Source organism: Symphodus melops, assembly GCF_947650265.1.
Source record: "Symphodus melops genome assembly, chromosome: 12".
In the NCBI taxonomy this organism is placed as follows: Eukaryota; Metazoa; Chordata; class Actinopteri; order Labriformes; family Labridae; genus Symphodus; species Symphodus melops.
In genome coordinates this window covers 22754364-22773220 of record NC_136702.1, presented here as the reverse complement: position 1 = coordinate 22773220, position 18857 = coordinate 22754364, and the positions used below count along the sequence as shown (strand labels likewise).

Genomic DNA, 18857 nt, shown 5'->3' with positions numbered 1-18857 from the left:
TGAGAGTGTCCCAGCGGAGGGGAGACTGAAAATCTCAGGAGGTGCAGCAATTCATGTCACTCCACAGTTGAAAATACTCCTCAGAACTTTTTACCTTCTTCTTTTAGGTCTTCAGTTCCATGCAGATGAAAGTCCAGTTTTCATGCAGAGTCTGATCCATTCTTGACGATCATCTGCGATCCCAGGGAGTCCTCGCAGGTCTGAGTCAAGATGTGGTTTCACTTCAGTCTGAGCAAAGTGTAAGTCCCAGCTCGACTCGCACAGATTTCCTCCTCCCACCTGGGCGGGCAGGCCGGTTAAACATTAATCACTACAAACAGGCAGGATGAGTGTCGTGGTTTCATGTTTTATCACCAGCACTTAAAGGCACCCCTTTCAAACAAACATTGTGTTTTACTCCAAGTTATATGAGATACGAACTATCACATAAACTTCAACAGCGATAGAGGATGACTTTGAAATATTTGAAACTGGAGGAATATTCAAACCATAAGTTTGCTTGAAGATCAAAACCTGAAATCTCGATGAACACCTTAAACACAGCTGAGAACATGAATAGATATTTAGTGAGGTGGAGAAGTCGACATCTGGAAAGTTTGAAAAGCTAGCTTTTGATTAAAAAAAAGAAATAAAATAAAGAAGAACTCATCACAAAGAAGCAGAGAAGTTCATGGCTGAAAGAAAGCAGGCCTGTCTGAGTGGGAGAGGAGGAGACGGAGCCGATATCACCAGGCCGGCCACTGCAGGAGATTAGGGTGAGGCATCAAGGGAAAAACAAGAAGATAAAGAGTTATTTTATTTCACATTGAAAGGATGAACCTCACATGTCAGTAACAAAGATATCTGTGCTGGAGACTGTAAGAGGAAAATGTTTCTTTTCTCACCTCGCATTATTAAACACAGGGTAGGTCATTTTCTCCAGATACACTTTTTAAGATTTTGGTTGAAATTGTCTTTATAGTTCCTGACAGTAATTAATAATTAATATGCTCTGAAAAAGAAACAAATTAAATCTGTCATCTGTTGTAAAAACTTTGATTAATGTCGGCACTCGTTTTATTAAACCAATCAAGCCTCGCCCCTTTTTTACTCACCAATGGATTTAAAAACAACAAGCCACATAAACTCATAAAATTAAATATTTGAACCGAATGATATCTGACAAACATTAATAGACTTATCTTGTACCAGCCTTTGATTATAACCTTTACTACCTTCCTCCCCGGGCACAGAGCTAAAAAGAAGGTCGAACATGAAAATAAAAAAAGATTAGCGTCCTCTCACTGTGACTGAATAACATCTGAAAGCTTCAAATAAAGCATGAGGTCTCATGTTCACTGTCAACTAAGAAAGAAGCTAAAATCAAACGGATGATTGCTCATCGTTGTGAGTCTCTTCATATATGTCTTGGATCTCTTCTGGATCATCTGCTGTTGTGCTCGCATGTCTGTGTGTGTAATTACAAACAGCTTGACACCACATTGTTTTTTTAGATCTTAAAAATGAGGCGCTCGTGTGGAATTGATTTTGGTACTTTGAGATAAGCCCACGTCGAGCTGCAATGTCCTGCAAGCTGGGAAAATCATCACAGCTGTGAGATAGGAGAGGAAATACCAAACATGACAAACATGAGAGGGACTTCACTGATGCTGAAAACTGTACACTCAGAATGAAAGCATGTCTTTAAATGATAAGGATGACTTTTAGAATGAAAGCACGTCAAAGAAAACTCGAGTCTCCACTCCACACTGGAAACATTAAAAGAGATACTCTAGAATAAAATGACTCTTTGAATATATATATATATATATATATATATATATATATATATATATATTATACTCCTCAGAACCTGAAAGTGTCTCCTGCTTCTTGAACAAAAGCTTTCTCTCTGCAGTCTGTGTCTGGATGTGATTTTCTTCTCTGTCGTGGCTTTCAGATTACACATTTCTAGTCAGCATGCAGCAGCAAACACGGAAAGAAAATAAGCACATTTACAAAATGTGTTCATCACAAAAAGATTATTTTCTGCATCTTTTTCATGCACATTTCTATAAAAGCAGATACTTTTTCTTGACTCAGTTAAACACAAAACAAAACCCTGAAATGGTGAACGTGTGTATCGGGCTATGCTTCCTTTAGCACATTCTTTTTGAAAGCTGTCGTCTTTATCGATATGCTCTTCAGGGGTCGATCCAGATTATCAGAGTAACGGAGGAACTGTTGGAAATTTCTTTCAAACAATGAGCTTTCCATAACTGTGAGTGTGTGCCTCAAACAACACAAGCCTCTGTTCTCCTGTTGACTGTACTCACCTGAGGGATCTCTGGACGAACATGTGTTCTGGTTGGAACAGAACAGGTTGTTTCTGTGTCTGTAGCTTTAAATATGTAAATGAGCTGTGTCTGGCCACGCCCCCTGTCTGGAAAGACTCAGGTGGCTTTGGCTATGTCCTGTAGTTTAGGGTGAGAAGGCAGACTCAGAGGGCAGAACAAACACCTAGCTGTGGAGTGTCACCCACCTGGGGGAGGGGCTACTGCCCTTTGTGATGTCATGAAGGGAAAATCTCCAAACGGCCTGTTCCACACATTTTCTGAAAAGTGGAGCAGGCAGAAGACGGAGAGGATGGACTTTTCGACAGACTACACATTAGAGTTAGAGAAACAGAAGAGTCACAAAGAAACATGGTATTCTATACAAGTCAGGTAGATGTGCAGTGTATCTCAGATTTAAAACTACGTTTATGTATGAAAAAAGACTTTAATAAAAGTATAATTCAAGAGCTGAGGTTGATAAAAGGGAAGTCATCTTTTACAGCCTTTTGTATACAAACATGTATGACACAAAGAAATAAATCAAATCTGGAAAAAAAAAAAAAAAAAAAGAAGAAATAAAATAGATTCTACAAGCACCATTGAGAGAAGATAAAAAGCAGGCCTCATGGGAAACGTTACAACTCGTAAACTAATCATCTCAAAAAGTTTTTCAGTTGTAACTGAAGGAGGGAGCGACCGGCAAAAAACAAAGAGCAAGTGAAAGGATGAACACTGAAGAGTTCCCTTCAGTCCTTTAAAGAGCTGAATCCGTTTGTTTAACCCTCACAGGACACTTCTTTACTTCCTCCTCTTCGTGCAATCAAAACACTCCATAAAGATGTCGACGGGACGACAGCAACGACATGGACATTTCACCTTCAGCTGTAGTGTTTACACCCTGGATTACATGACGACAGACAGTAGATTAATCATTAAGAAATAGAAGAACATTTACAACAGATTAATCAGAAAAGAATCTCAGCTGCAATTTAAGTCAAAGAGGATTTGGCTGTTTTGCGACTCTTTCACAATGATACACAAAATATACACGAACTGTAGTGGTCATCTGGATTTCACAAATAAAACTCTCTGTGCTGAAACCTGCTCATACGAGCAGACGGACGTTAAAGGCGTTCAGTAGCTTATAGATGACAGCTTCCTGTTGGTTAATATTCAAACACAAAGATGAACCGTCACGCTCTCAAGACCAAAGTGATGCTTTGTTTCGGACTTTACAGGTTTCCAGAGATAAAAGATCCAAGCAGTGGTTCTCAACTGGTGGGTCGGGACCCAGAGTTGGGCCACGGAAAAAAAGAACTTTTAAAAACATTTCCTCTATTCAGTTTCTTGCTTCCGTTACGTGTTTTGTACCGGCTGAGGTCCAACCTGCTCCATTGTGGGTCCCGAGGCGAGACGAGTTGAGAACCACTGATCTTCACCACTGACTGCAGAAGAAGACGACGTAGCAAGTCAAAGTTGTTCTGCATTCACATGAATTTGAGGAGGTGGGAGACACAGAACGTCTCGCCCAACAAAAAAACAAAAACAGTTTGACAGAACAGATAGAAAGAACCTGCATGACCGCTTCTTTCTTTAGTGGTATAACTTTGTGAAAGTAGAAGGGGAATACAAATGCATGAAGTCTACTACTAGATTTACCTTTCAAAATAAAGTCTATAGCCAAACAGATCTTTCCATTACATCCTATTGCACACTGACACAAATGATTGTTAAATTCTCTTCACATCTTTCATTAAAAACCTGGACAGACGAAGAACTGTAGAAAACATATTTAGCATTTGATTGTCTGTAGTTCCCCTTGTTTCAAAGAGCGACACCTTATTTGATTGTAATTTACGAGCAGTAGAAAAGTTTAAAGTGTTTTTTTTTTTTTTTTTAAATTTGGACTTCGATACCATTCACTGCTCTCGGTCCACCTCATAGGATTTTCTCCAATTTGCTGTTTACAGAAAACCTCCATGCAAATGCCGCACAGTGCAGGACTGCTTTAAACTGGGGACGTTACAAACCAACTTCACTCCAAGATTTTAAATTTCCAGTTCAACACTTAGAAAACCCTGACTCGGTTTGCAGAGCGTGGCTTTTGTAAGAAGTGCTCGCACCGCCCGCCGTCTTTGGCTGAGTGATGTTTGAATGTTGAATTCTTTTGAGCCAGTGATAGCGTCACCTGAAGAAGGTGGAACAAAGGTCACTTTGAACATTTCAGTCATTACCCAAGCTGCTCGGTCTGGGTAACAAGAGAGCTCCGTACTGATTCTTTCAGGTTACGGATCATGAAAAACAAAGCAGTTATCAACATTAGCTCATCATATGAGGTGTTTGGCGTTTGAAAAACAAGAATCAGGAATAATGAAGCCCGTAGAAATCTGTTTGACAGTGAAATTACTAAAAACGTCTCTCTAGATTTACTTGTATGGATCGAGGTGTTGAGATGTGAGCTGCAGCCCAGCACAACATTTCTAAAAGAAAGTTTTAGGCTGCACTCGCATGGAAAAAGGCTGACAGACGGACGGATCACCTGCTGGATGCAGTTAGCTAGTGTTTATAAATACTTCTTAAATATGTGAAATAAAAAGATTTAGCAGCTTTAACTTTAAATTGGAGTTACACTCTGCAAATTCAATGTTCAGTCATTCACTCTTCTCTTGGACGTGTGAAAGGAGAATCAGCTGTCTGCTGTTTTAATAAGTGTGATCGGTGGCACGTCTCCTGCTCGTGTGGCTTTGTTCTCTTTTTCATCCCGTTATTGATTCCTTCGCCGTCTATCGTCAGCCTGAGTCCGTGTGAACGCAGCATCACTTCATCAAAAAAGGCAGACCGAGAAATAGAAGCTTTTCACATGGATGGACAGATTGGCAACTGGGAGAGTGCATTGTTTCTGCATCACACATCCCAACAAGCAGCAAGGCTTCAAAAGGCCTGGAGACAAACAAAGGAGCCTCTACAGGAGCTCCGTTTGTTGTGAGTGTGAGAATCAAGTTCAATATGTACCGTTCATTTGGTCACCACATCACTGATAATGTCCAGCACCGTGAACACCGTATAGGTTTCTTGTTATGTTTTTTTTTCCACAGAAAACATAAATACAGTTAAAACAGAATCCAGTCTGCGACGACTGAAACGTGAAAATCAAAATGAGTTTGTGAAAATGGACGCGTCGTATGAACAATGTAGAAAATAAATAGCTTCGATGGCAGGCACTGGGGCGGTTCAATGTCTCTGAAAGCTTCCAGATTGTCAACTCGGCGAGATCCACGATGGCAACCTGAGGAGAAAAAGAGACGGGTGTGAGTTCACATGTTCAGAAGGACTCCACAGATAGCATAACAGCGTGCATGACAAGCTAGCGCAGCAGATCATGAAATGTCAAGATTTTTCATTCCACGCTTTCTTCTTTAATGGCAACGGACGGCGCCTACATTACCCACATTGCAACTGGTTTTCTGACAATCAGGAGCTGAGGATGTTTTTGGGAAACCTGCTACTAAACTAAAAAGTAGAACGCATCGATTTGGCTAAAATGCAGCATGCATGCGAGATGGATGTTGTACTTTCTCCTGTACCGTTTCCCACAATGCAAAGCGCCAGGTTAGCAGTCGACCCTATACGGACAGCAACGGCCATCGTAAGAGAGGAAATAATCACGATCATACCAAACCGCACAAAGACACCAACAATTCTCTTTTTGATTCTTGAAGTCATGAAGATATAAACCAATCACAGCTCAGCATTTTTTTTATTTTTTTTTTAAGACTGTACGTGGACGCTAAACTGTCGCCGTGTTCGCCGTCAGCGGGTCTGTTCACGTCCTCATTCCAAAACTGGAAACCAGCCTGGTAGTCATACTACATACTACTGTCTGCATGTACAGATCCTGTGACTGGGTCTACATGATCCTGTAACAGCTACTAGTTCAGCTAAAAAAATAAAAAATAAAATAAAGTTTAACTGCAGCAGCGAGGACGAATAGAGACTTACACACGTTTACCTTACAGCCAGCAGACCGTCCCTCCATTACAAACATGGACTGAGTTCAGATCTGTCTCTGGCCAGCAGGACGCTGCTGCTTTGGGAGGAAGATAAGAGAGTCTGGACTAAAGCCGTGAATAACCACGAGGTGGATGACTTCTCTTAGATGAGTGGGAGGCCTCGGTGTTTAATCTGAACGTATTTCTGTGATGACCATTACGTCCTGTTTGTCTGCTTTCTCTCTTACTCATCAAACACAGGGGGAGTCTGAAGAACAGCTGACAGATGAAGTGGAAGGAGCACAGCTTCTCATCACCTTCCTGGCTGCATCGACGCTGATCTGAAAAACGTCGTTTTTATTGCTGAATGAATGAACGCGTGTGTTGACACAACACACTGTTTTTGTTTTGTCATCACAACTTCTGCAATTCCCCTCCCTTTCCTCAGACATTTGAAAACTTCTTAAACAGAGACGCGTTATCTCTGCTAAAGTGTTTGTGCAGAACCATCAGACCAAAACTTACTCGGCTAAACGATAATTAGCTCATTTCTCCCACGACGAAGGCACATAAAATAAATGACACCAGCTGTTGTCAAGGTGGGGACGTAAAAATCAAGTTTACTTTTCATGATCTGAAGAGCTATAAACTTTGCAGCGTTCTTTTTTTTTGCTGTGAAAATGATCACAACACTTAGTCACCATCTTTAAGCACGAGTGATGTTCAGATGTTCCCATGATGCCTCTGATCAAACCATCACTTCGCTGCAGAACAGCTCAGAATTAGTTCATGTGAAACTCGTCTTTGCAAAAAGTCATCAAATGTTTCCGAAATTAGATCATCATGACAACTATGATGAATTACTCTTTCAGGAAACATAAAGAACAAAAGTTACAAACTGAAGCTGAAGCTTTTAAACGGCTCCCGACACCTCGCTGCAGAAAGTCCTTTATCTCGGTGTGGGACGTTTTCTCTGGTTATATTCAAACAAAATGTCTAATGATGCATCTTCACAACAAACAAACACAGTGAGCCGAGGCAGAGGTGGATCATTTACTTTGTGTTGGACTGCTGGATCAGGAGCAGAAGCTTCCTTCGCTGGGAGACACGGTCTGGAGAGGAATCAGGCTTTCACACTGCTCGCTGTCATCCGTCTGTCTGTGGGAGCAGGAAACGGCGTGTCAATCACCACAAACAGCCTCATTATAATCATCCTTCACTAAATGGGAACAAGTGTGCACAGAAGAATGGGGCAGATAACCGCCACGGCGAGGACTGTCAGTCAGGCGTGTGCGTCTGATTACAGAGTTAACTTAGCGTGGCTGCAAATGGACTCGCGCTCGTCCTTGTGCGAATGTCACAGGAGAAAAATTGGTTTCGGGTCAACTCATTTTAATAGGTCACACGCCACAACGCAATGAAAAACAACTGGACGTCTATTCAAAACGTTCAAAGTGTTCACTGCTGAACAGCAGACTGAGAACCATTGTGCAGAATATTCACTTTTTTATCTGAAATGGCTTTCCTCTGTTAACTCGTAGAAATCAATTTGAGCATAAATGAACCCAGAAGAGTCCCCAAATTGTGTGTGTGTGTCTGTGTGTGTGTGTGTGTGTGTGTCTGTGTGTGTGTGTGTGTGTAGAATATCTTCCATTCGCCTTTTAACAAAAGGAGCTCATGGAAGCAGAATTTCCCCCCATTAAGCGTGCATGTCTGCATACACTCTTTTTAACTGTTGCGTCACAAATGTCATGGTAACCGCGTTTGACGTTATCGAGGCAGTCTGCTGGAAAATGAGTCAAAGTGATGAACATGCCGCCTGAAGGAAAGAGAGAGCCCATGTGATGAGTCAGGTTAGATAACTGTGAGTCCCAAAGTGGCTGTTTTTATGGGAGCGGGGTAACGCACGTCTATTGTAAAGAGGTCATCTTTATTTGCTGCTGTGATGACTTTAAAGGAGATCTGTTTCACTCTTGTTCAACATTAATTAATCACACTTCTTTTTCTTCAGCACGTCCATCTTTTATTCTCTCCTCGTCTTTCACGTCCACACAGCGAATAAGTTGAGAACTTTATGAAAGCTGTGTAAAACCACAGAAGTGCTCCTCTATCTAATAACAGTTTCTAAAATAGTCCCTGCTTATGTGACCTAAAAAGAGTGAAGTCAGTTAAAACGTTTCCTTTTAAAGGTTTTCTTCAAACAGGTGTCCATTCTCCAGAAGTGTGTTTTGTTTTTTAAAGGTAAGAAATGCTCCTGTGTGTCACAGGGAGCGATCCCTCTGCAGCATCAGACCTGTACCTGTGACTTCGATGTTTTCTGCATATGAAGACGTACACCCTCCTCAGGCCCACCAGCACAGGGTCCCAGTTGTTGTAGTGACACAAGAGCGTGGCGATGAAGAAGGAGAGGAAGACGGGGACCGCCCCGGCGAAAAACAGCCACGAGAAGCGAACCTATGCACGGACACATTGACAGGAAATCAGCTGTAACAGTCACTACGTCAGACTTTGAGCAGTTTGGAAATCTATTGAACTTTAATAAACAGTCATATTTGGGGAATTCCTCAAGAAGACCACCGTGCACACGTGCAAGCTAATAAAACTGTGGATCCAAGCGTTGACTTATGAAAGTTTATCACCGTGTGCGGACCTTTACTTTGTTTTTTCTGTATGAGAAATTGCACAACTTTTTTTCATGATATTTTGGGGTTGAAATGACAAATATCTATGAAGAGTTTTGTTATTTGTGCAGTAGTGCGGCGTCGGCTTAAAACGGCTGCAGAGGAAATGTGCACATTAAAAACAACCTCGTGCCTGGTTTCTACACTGGCACGCTTTGATCGTGATCTGAAGAGAAAAGGTCGAAGTCAAACTGTCTCCAAAGACACAAAGCTCTATTGACAAAAAACAGGAAGTTGCAGTTCTTCTGCAGCCTCGGTCGGGAATCTATTTTGTGTTATTTTGTAACTTTGGGGCTTTGAATGCTAACTTCAAATCGAAGACCTAATCTAAGCACATCTCACACACCAACATGAGCTGGAAGAGAAAGCAGTGATTGAACAACGTGTGTGTTCTGTTCAGAGTAAAAATGAGTCTGCTGGCTTTAAAGAGAGATGTAACGTCTGCAGTCTAACTGAAGGGTCCATCTCAGAAGAGCCTTTAAATCATTTAGACCTCTTTATATATGTAGAGAAATAAGAGTTTATAAAACTGTGCATTTACTCTTTCAAAGTGTCCCGATATGAAGCACATTCTTCATTATGCGTTCTCCTCTTCGTCACATTTATGCCACAGGTACATTATTTCTGATCTAATGTGGGAAACTCACCTTCTGCATGCAAATATCTGCAATAATAGAGAGAGGGATGGTGAGGCTCAAAGCCAGAGTCCCGATCAGAGACGAGGTGAGGAAGCAGCCCCTGTGCACAGAAAGCATCCTCATCATGGGTTAAAGGTATCTCACAGTGAGTCTCAGGTATAATGTGATGATTCTGAGACATTTACCAGAGCCACAGGAACTCGGAGAGGACGGTTCCTATGAGGCCGTTGATGAGGATGTAGGTCCACACCAGCTGGCTGGGAAGCTCGAAGGCCTCGAAGCCCGTGTAGTGAAGCACGAGGAAGCCGGGCCACAGCAGCAGAAGGTTGAACAGACCCACAAACCCTGAGAGAGGAACAGAAGCTCGGGTTCAGACCGCTCCAGACGCTCCTTCTGTCCGCTCCAGAGGCGGCAAAATCATGAAGGGAAAAACTGCAACACTCGGTTTGTTTGAGTACACCCGGGTGCAGAGACCGCTAAAACGCCACATTCAGGACTGGACAGGATACAGTGAACATCTGTTTACCAAAGAACATGGGGATGTCGAGCTTATCCTCCCGATCCACTCGTCTCTTGATCATGACGATGTAGACGGCGTACAATATGGCCCCGGCCAGCGACCACAGAGAACCTTCATGTGAATATAAAACCAGTTACATGTGAAGCTAATAAAGTCTGTCACAGTGACGTCACGCATACACGCTATCGCTACGGTTACCTGTGACACCTTTTCCATCTGGGCTGTCCATGCTGGAGAAGCTGACGAGGGCCACGCCTCCCATACTACACAAGAGAGAGAGAGACGAGTCAGTCAGACACACGAGGAGTCGTAAAAATGTACAACTCTTCAGAGCGTGAAGACAAAATGTTTGAAAGATCTTTCAGGTCAAACTGACACCTGAGCACGCATGGAGTTGAACAAACTGAAGCGATACGTTCAGTCGAGGAGTGGACATGAAGCTGGTGCCGAGGATTAACGGCCTCTGTCATAAACAGTGACAACAAAGACTCCTCTCACATGTTTATTCAGAGCGCACGAGCCAATTAGAGAGAGAGCAGGGAGGGTGATCCCTTCACCGTCCCAGGAAAAATAAAAGACAGCATACAAGTGATGTTTGAGGCTCAATCGATGGTGTGAATCAGAGCGGATTAAGAAGTTTACCCTGCACTACACCAGCGGAGGAATGGGATCCTGACAGAGATGATTTCAAGAGACTGAACCAGACCAAAGAGCAACATGAGGATTGTAAGTGGAGACAGTCACTGATGACTGACTCGCTTCACTTTCAGCCACTTGTTTTACTTTGCTCCTAATCCTGGGCTTCTTTAACAGAAAGCTATGATATCTGGGTCAGACTGAGATTAGTGTAATGTGCTTAGGTATGCAGCTGCTAATACAGCAAGAGTTAAGGGTTGGATTTGTTTGAAAACATGCGTGAACCAGAAGTAATGAGAGGAGAGAAGCTGGGACGCCGTGAAGCTTCTAATCAAAAGACACTAAAAAAAAAGAAGAAAGAAAGTCAACTTCAGGAACTTCAACGACGGCTGTGTAACTCCTGAAAAGAGCCTGGATGAGGTGTAGAGAACAGAAATATACATGTGAAGTACCTCCTCCGGTTTGTAAACGGGAAACTCTCTCACCTCAGAGCCACGGCGAGCAGTTTAGACAAGGTGAAGCGGTCGCTGCTGTTGCTGGGAAATATGGCTGCCAAGACGAGCGTAAACAGGCCTGAAGAGCGAGAAGAAGAAGAGAGTTCAGTCAGACAGCTGAGCAGACAAACCGGGCAAAGACTTGTGGGTAAATTATTTGACTTTAGAAAAAAAAACATAGGAGGGCTTCGACCTAACACAAGCTCAGAGAGAGAGAGAGAGAGACAGAGAGACAGAGAGACAGAGAGAGAGAGAGAGAGAGAGAGAGAGAGAGAGAGAGACAGAGAGAGAGAGAGAGAGAGAAAGAGAGACAGCGAGAGAGAGAGACAGAGAGAGAGAGAGAAAGAGAGACAGCGAGAGAGAGAGACAGAGAGAGAGAGAGAGAGAGAGAAAGAGAGACAGCGAGAGAGAGAGACACAGAGAGAGAGAAAGAGAGACAGCGAGAGAGAGAGACAGAGAGAGAGAGAGAAAGAGAGACAGCGAGAGAGAGAGACACAGAGAGAGAGAGATCTACCTGACGTGGACGACAGGATGTTGACGATGGCGACCTGTGTGTCTGACAGAGCTTCCTGATAGGACAGGTTAGCCAGGAACCACTGTGAGAAAAACACACACAGTAGGTAGTGATGAGACATGTTTTTATCAGGAGCAGACTGAATGATGAACACGTCTGTCTCACTTTATCATAACACACACTTTAATCACTCCGGCTCACCAACACACTTCTTTGACCAAAAAAAGCTCCAGGTGACTCATCTGTACACACTCTGCCTACATTTACCAGAATGCATTGTGCACACGTGGCTGCAGCTCCAGCTCACTTTGAAATGTTTTCACATTTCAAAGTGTGAGTCTTTGTGGAGGCAGAGATTAGAAATCCAAGCTGAACCCGCCCGGGAGGATTTCCAGGAAACAAACGAGTGTTGGAATAATAACAATAACCTTTATTTAGAGAGCAAGTGACAAAGTGCTTTACAAGGACAGCAGTAACAACAGGCGGGTCGGAGAATAATAAACAAGGCCAGATTCAGAGACAACAAATATATGAAGATATTGAATATATAGATTGAAGATATTCAATTCTTTTAAAAGGAATTTTACAAAAAAGGAAAAATTCAAGAAAACATAAATAAATAAATAAGCACCGAACCTGAAGTACACAGAAACATCAGCTCCACCTGCACTTTATAAAACTGACTGAGACAAACAGTCTGCAGCTACATGAGCCCCTCGACTCTCTCCATCAATGAGCCCACAGAAAAATCAAATAAGAGTCAGATGATGAAGAAAAAGGCAGAGTCTGCATGACAGACACTAAGAGACATGTTTCACCTGATGAAGCCACGCAGGTGAAAGGCAAAGCATGGGCATGCGTGGAATTAAATCAAAAGTTATTCATCTCTCTCGTCGGCTGTCAATCTTCTCATCTTTCAGTCAGGATCAAGTTTTCAGCACAGAGAGAGAAGGAGTGTAATGATCCTCCTCACATCATTTCCAAACTCTTGACAACGTTGACGTGGTTTCATTTGGTCCCTGACTCGGTTTGAACGTTTCCCTCGAGGTTCTTTATTGCGCTCCGAGAAGATGAGCCACTAATGAAAAGCAATTAATCAGTGAAAAAGCTCCATGATTAATGAGTGATGTTATCATTTGATGCTCATAAACCATCACACTCTGCACTCCAACACCAAACATGTCAAATGTTCTCTCTTTAAAAATACAAAGAAACACAGGAGAGGTCAGCGTGATGAAAGCGTCCATCCCACACGTGAAGGACATCCACGTTACAGCTGATCTGTCGTATGTCCAGTCAAACTGTGAGCCAGGTGTCGCTTCATTTCATCTTGAGATTACTGGAATATTTACAGGGAGACGTGTTTCCAACGACCTGCACAAACGTTTAAACAACTTTACTTTTTGTTTGTTTGTTTTTTTAACGTTTTAAAAGAATTGAAATGAGGATACGGAGACTTTTCCCATCATTCATCAGAACACATCTCTGACTTGTAAAACCTCTCTGCTTCCTCTTTGAACTCAAGCTGGGTACTACTCAAAGAGCTTTGACACCGCAGGTCACACCTACACATACACACACACTGTGATGTCAGACGCTGCTGTGTAAAGTCACCATCAGCATGAACTATCCCAGTCACACACCGACAGAGCAGTGGTGCCACCTCAGGGTTAAATGTCGTGCCCAAGGACACGTCAGACATGTTGCTGCAGGAGCTGGGGATCGAACCCCCAACCTTCTGTTTGAGAGACGACCGACTCTACAGCCACAGCCGCCCTCTTCCCCACACGTCCTTCCCTTCCTCTGTCCTCTCTGTTAGATGCACCAAACATCGCGTCTGATTCGTGTTTTGAAACTAAAAGTCGGCTCGACTCACCACGAAACAAAAGAAGAAGCTGATTTTGGCCACATCAGTGATGGTGAGCTTGCCCACTGAGCGCAGCATGGCCTCGTGGTCTTTGGCAGCTGGGTACGACATGCGGGACAGTTTGGCCTCCAGGGCCTGAGTGGAGGGAAGCTGACGCACCTCCATGATGTTACTGAAGCGTACTCGCTGCTTTTTGGAGGCTGCTGGGTGGAAGGAAAAAAAAGACGTCATTTCAGCACGCAGCCAAAAACATCATCAGGTGTCACACATAAAACAAAGGTTTGAAACACACACATCCATCTCAGAGAAACTTGACATGTTCTGATGTTAAATACACCGCCTTTCTGCCCGCTCTGCAAACAGAGGCCAGTTAAAAAAGGTTCCTGAACAGCATCATTAAAAAGATTTGCAGAAAATAATCCTCTGTGAAACAGCCTGAAGACAGAGCAGAGCCTTCTGATCGTTTGCTCTTATCAGGATTCTTTGTGAGACGAGAGAGAGGAAAGAAAGAGCTGATATCTGAGGGTGGACTTGGGGTCACGCTGAGGTTTCATTGTTGTATCCGTCTGGACTTCAACGACGCGTGTGTTTTAAGAGCGTCCTTTGTGAAAGGCTCTGCAGGCTCCTCGTGTCCAAGGTCGCTCAGACGCCGATACTCTTTAACCAAGTGAATAAACACGCTTCATGTTACTGATTAAAACACAGACAGCATCAACTACGTACTCACCAGACTCACAGTCTCCAATCAAACAGTTTGAGTGCTCAGCAGGGACATCCTGGAACTTCACCGGAACGTAAAGCGGCTCGCTCTGCGGAGAAGAGGGACAAAGTCAGAGCGTCACAGCTGCATCCTGTTGGTCCAATAACATACATACACTCCTGCACTCACTTGTTCACCTCATGTGATGGTAATATTTTGTATTGGGTGTAATTTAAACACATGCACACTTTTCTATCCGAGATACATATCGCCATATGACGAAAACAGAAAATCAAATAAAAGCTTCTTTCTACGCCTGCGTGATATTAGAAAATGTACGATCTGATTATTCTGTTTAATATTTAACCAAACCAAGCTCGGTAACAATAACTCAGCGTTAATGTCCATCTGCTGTTCTGTTGTTTTTACAACATGACCCTCCTGAAACCCCCCCCCACAAAGAAAGGCTGACAATTAAAATGGCAACAACTCGTCTGATAGTTGGCTGGACTTTCATCTCGCTGTAAGAAACACGTTGAAGCGTTTAAGCTGTACCTCCTTCAAACATGCACGTACAGTAAAGACTGATAAAACAACTAATCTAGTTTTTTATTTACTGCGATGAATTCAGACTTTTGCGAAGCGTCGATTCTGAAAGTTCATATTGCGCTGACGATGTCGTGGTTGGCACCCATGAGGCCAAAACTTCAAAAACCCACTTCAGCACGAGAGTCGGTTACAGCTCTCCCTACTCTGCTTTTAAGAGTGATCATTTTCTCAATGAAAACAACTTACCAAGCAGTTGTTCACAGTGGTGTCTGTGCTGCAGGGAGCAAAGTAGGCCTCAGCATCCGCAAACTGAAGAAACAAACCATTTTAAATGATCAACTTCAGCACCAAAAAAAAAAACAAGAAATCTGCGTTCTGCTGTGGGGACTGACATGACAACAAATAAATAAATAATTATTCTACTTTAGTTTGTAATCTAATTCTATCTTTTCCTCAAGCTTTAATGGATCAATGGAAGTAAATGTAAAGATTATATTTCACTGTGAATGAATCCCGGATGTACTTGACTGATTCCAGTTTAGATGTGCTGATCTGATTAGGACGTCAAATGTCTGGACAGATGTCACAAAGGGTTTATCCATGATGTGCATGACTCCCGAGTAAAACATTTAAACATGCTGCCCCCGTGTGGACACGGAGCGCACGGGCTTCTTACAAACGCAGAGTGCCGACGTTTCAGGGTTCCCGTGCACTGCTGCCTCCAGGGTCGCCACAGCAGGAAGCCCAGCAGATACAGAACGAACATGGACGTCTTAGTGAATGTGCTGAAGAAGGGTTTGTTGTACTCCTGCCGCTTGAAAATGTACTGTGGAAAAACAAACAGAGGACATTTTACGTTTTGAACCGGCACGTTATTTTTAAGCTTTAAAATCTTCATTTTTCTGCCCCAGGTTTGATTTACACAAGTCTGCACTCTCTGTTCGTTATTTGTCCATCATGCACTCCTGTTTGTTTTGCAAAACTGAACTAGGACACTTGATGGTTTGTCTCTGCTGCTGTCCAGAAGGAGTCGTTGTGCTCTTTACAGCAGTACATGTGTCCTCTGGCTAAAGTTACTGGTGTATCTTTCTTTCATTCTTCCTGTAGTTAGCTTGCAATGAAAGTATGTGTTCTTTTTTTAAGATATATTTCGGATTCCTTTTTGCTTTTATTATCGGACATCTGAAGAGAGACATGAAATGTTGGGAGGAGAGAGCGGGAGATGACACGCAGCAAAGGGCAGAGGTCAGATTTGAACCCACGGCCGCTGCAACGAGGACTATAGCCTGGGCTGACAACGCAACCGCTAGGCCGTACGACGCCCCTTTAAGATGTTTGACACTGTGAGATGATCTTTAGTGTGAAACTACTCAGCAGTACGTGGAGACATTCGAGGGTCTGCAAAGTTAAAACTTAGTGCACACGTAAGAGGATCAGCTGTTACAAGGATTTAACCTTTAGCAGCTGGAACTAAGAAGTTTCTGAAAGGAAAAATATGGATTGTAACTTTCGGATACCGAACTGTGTTTAAGTGAACGCAGAAAGGTAAATACATGTTACTGTGTGTAAATGACTTGTAGGATAAAACCATGCTGGATTTGCTCCAGTAAATCTCCTCAGCCATCAGCTGCCACATTTCTGGAATGGCTTCACTGTGATCCCTGCGGAGACATTCACCCAATCAAAGAAGCGCCTTGGAAGGCGTCAGCGCGTGCCACTGACAGGCGCAGACTGTTTTACGATTGTTCAGCGTCTGACATCGTTACAGAAAGAATCCCCGGCTTATTTTCAAACTAGAAACCGTTTTTACATCGCTCTACTCCTGTGAGAATAAACAATCATTCTTTCAGAGCCTGGTGGTTTGTTGCTGCTGCTTTGTGTCCATGTCGAAGACGACGTTGTAAAGATGGACGTGTTGTCAAATGATGTCAAATATGCATCTTATTCTACAGCCAAAAGGTTTCATCTCTTTAAGCAACAATCTGAAAAAAAGCACTTCTTAATGGTTTATATCTGCTAATCATTGTCACACAAAACACGTAGAGAGAGGGCCCCAGTTCATAAATATAAAAACTCTGCTTAAAGGATTTGAGCTTTTTATGATCATTTGTTTGGAGAGAAACAGAGAAAATTTAAAAAGAAGCTGATTTATTACTCAGACTGTTGCCTCTTGGTCCCAGAACAGTTCAATACACTCTGGTCATCTTGTAGCAGCAGGTACAAAATTAACAAAACTGTTTGAGTGTGATAAAGTCCTTACAGATGTTAGCTCAGAGGAGGCCACCCAGATGACATCCACCAGCAGAAGTATGACCACCCCGAGTGCCATCCGCCTCCGCTGGGCTGCAGAGCTACCCTGAGAGCTCATCCGGTTCATGATGAACACCCACTCCATCAGTACCCTGTTCAGAGACGACAACAACAACATGTTCAGGTACAAGACATTCAGATTTACTGCTACAGTTGATTGGTTAAGACTTTTAATGCAGCCTGACACCAGCGAGAACATCTATCTAATAACAACAGCAGCGTGGTGCTTGAAGAGGGACTGCAAAGACGGCGAGCAAATCTCAGTAATCTAGTTTTTCACATGTACAAACATCAGGGAGTACCTCTGTTTGTGTTTTATTAATCCAACAAAAATGATTAATAAAACAATGTGAATAGAATAGATCTGAAGTCTGGTCATGCAGGATCAGGACTCTGCTGAAAAAGAGGTTTAAACCTCAATGGAGACTTTTCCTGGACAAACAAAAGTTAAATAAAAATGTAGGAGGGAAATGAAAAAATAAATGAAAGCCCATATTTCTCATCTTTTTCTGCAGATGAAAATCCTAATATCCACAAAAGAGGTAAATGTGTGGAGAGTGACAGGAAGTACATTCACAGGCAGAGCTACGCGTCTCTTTAAAATAACTTATTGAAATGGCAGTGCACACCTGTTCGACAGGATGATTGACCCTCTGCTCTGTGTGGAGGCCAGCTCACATTTACGGTGTGATTCAGAATATGAAGAGAAACCATGAGACTCACATGTCAGGAAAACCTGCCACAAAAAAAGGAAACAAAAAGACAAGAGTTATTCATTTAAAAAACAAAGTACTGAGGCTGCAATCACAGGACACATAAGCAGGCAGGCCATCACTCTGATGCTTTAAAAACTAAATAAAGACCAACATTAAATAAATAAAAGTAAACAAAGACTAACATGTCTATATGTGTACATTCAAATATGCTCTTACTGTTAGCCACAGCTAGCTAGCATTACTTCAGGTGAAGATGGTGCAAGGTAAACAAAAGCAACACGAAGCTGTGTGCACGTAGCTAGAAACAGGATATGTATGTATATTGTTTTACAAACTTGTAGATTAAATTAAAGTGTTGTTATGTTAAAAGAGCCTCTCCTGCAATAACTAAAAGCTAGCCACATAGCTTTAATGCTAACAGTTTAAGTTGCTATGCAACTGTAGTCGACAAGAGGTCAATAAGTAAAACTTCAGTTCTTAATAAAATGTAAAGTTAACACATTCAAAATGAATTCGGTCACCTCCAGTGTTATTAATTAAACCTTATTAAGATTTGATCAGGGATGTAACGCTGACGAGCTAAAAGCTAACAAGCTTGATAGTTTAAGTGACTAAATGTTTAATTAATAAGTTTGTTTTTACCTGAATGAGATAAAACCTAATTCATCTCGCACCATTGTTGACTTGTTTGATCATTTCCTGTTCAAATATCGACACAATCCCAAGTTTACGATACAAATATTGACAGCTCGGCGGTTGTAAACATTAGCACACTTTCCTGTCTTCACTATCAGGTGACATCACTTATAATGCCGCAAGGGCTTCTGGGAAGTGAAGTCTTAAAGCGTTTCGTCTTTTCAAACTTCTTTTACGACCATATTCATACAGAAATGCAGTCTATTAAAGTTAGCAGTGCCGTGGAAGAGAC

At 42.5% G+C, this 18857-nt stretch overlaps 1 protein-coding gene across 3 annotated transcripts; it reads right to left on the bottom strand.

The window, feature by feature from the left end:
* Positions 1–7343: 7343 nt before the first annotated feature.
* Positions 7344–18758, bottom strand: LOC306832251 (solute carrier family 35 member F5-like). 3 transcript variants are annotated; one of them, XM_079356773.1, is made up of 15 exons: positions 18572–18758; positions 17843–17949; positions 17164–17305; positions 15580–15729; positions 15150–15212; positions 14382–14463; positions 13664–13857; positions 11788–11869; positions 11265–11352; positions 10342–10406; positions 10150–10254; positions 9809–9968; positions 9633–9723; positions 8604–8758; positions 7344–7462 (listed from the first exon to the last, which is right to left on the bottom strand). In XM_079356773.1, exons 3-15 carry the CDS (start codon positions 17296–17298, stop codon positions 7381–7383), a joined length of 1452 nt encoding a protein of 483 aa, XP_079212899.1. In that variant the 5' UTR covers positions 17299–17305; positions 17843–17949; positions 18572–18758; the 3' UTR covers positions 7344–7380. The 3 variants fall into 3 exon arrangements, with proteins under 3 accessions (XP_079212899.1, XP_079212901.1, XP_079212900.1); XM_079356775.1 differs by having other exon boundaries at positions 13664–13854; XM_079356774.1 differs by lacking the exon at positions 18572–18758 and adding an exon at positions 18146–18357.
* Positions 18759–18857: the final 99 nt, after the last annotated feature.

Excerpts from the sequence above, each read along its gene's own strand:
- LOC306832251 (XM_079356773.1), bottom strand. The coding sequence starts at position 17,298 with ATGGAGTGGGTGTTCATCATGAACCGGATGAGCTCTCAGGGTAGCTCT. Across the intron at positions 14,464-15,149 it reads CCACTGTGAACAACTGCTTG|AGCGAGCCGCTTTACGTTCC; the intron begins GTAAGTTGTTTT and ends TCTTCTCCGCAG. Across the intron at positions 13,858-14,381 it reads GATTGGAGACTGTGAGTCTG|CAGCCTCCAAAAAGCAGCGA; the intron begins GTGAGTACGTAG and ends CCTTCCACCCAG.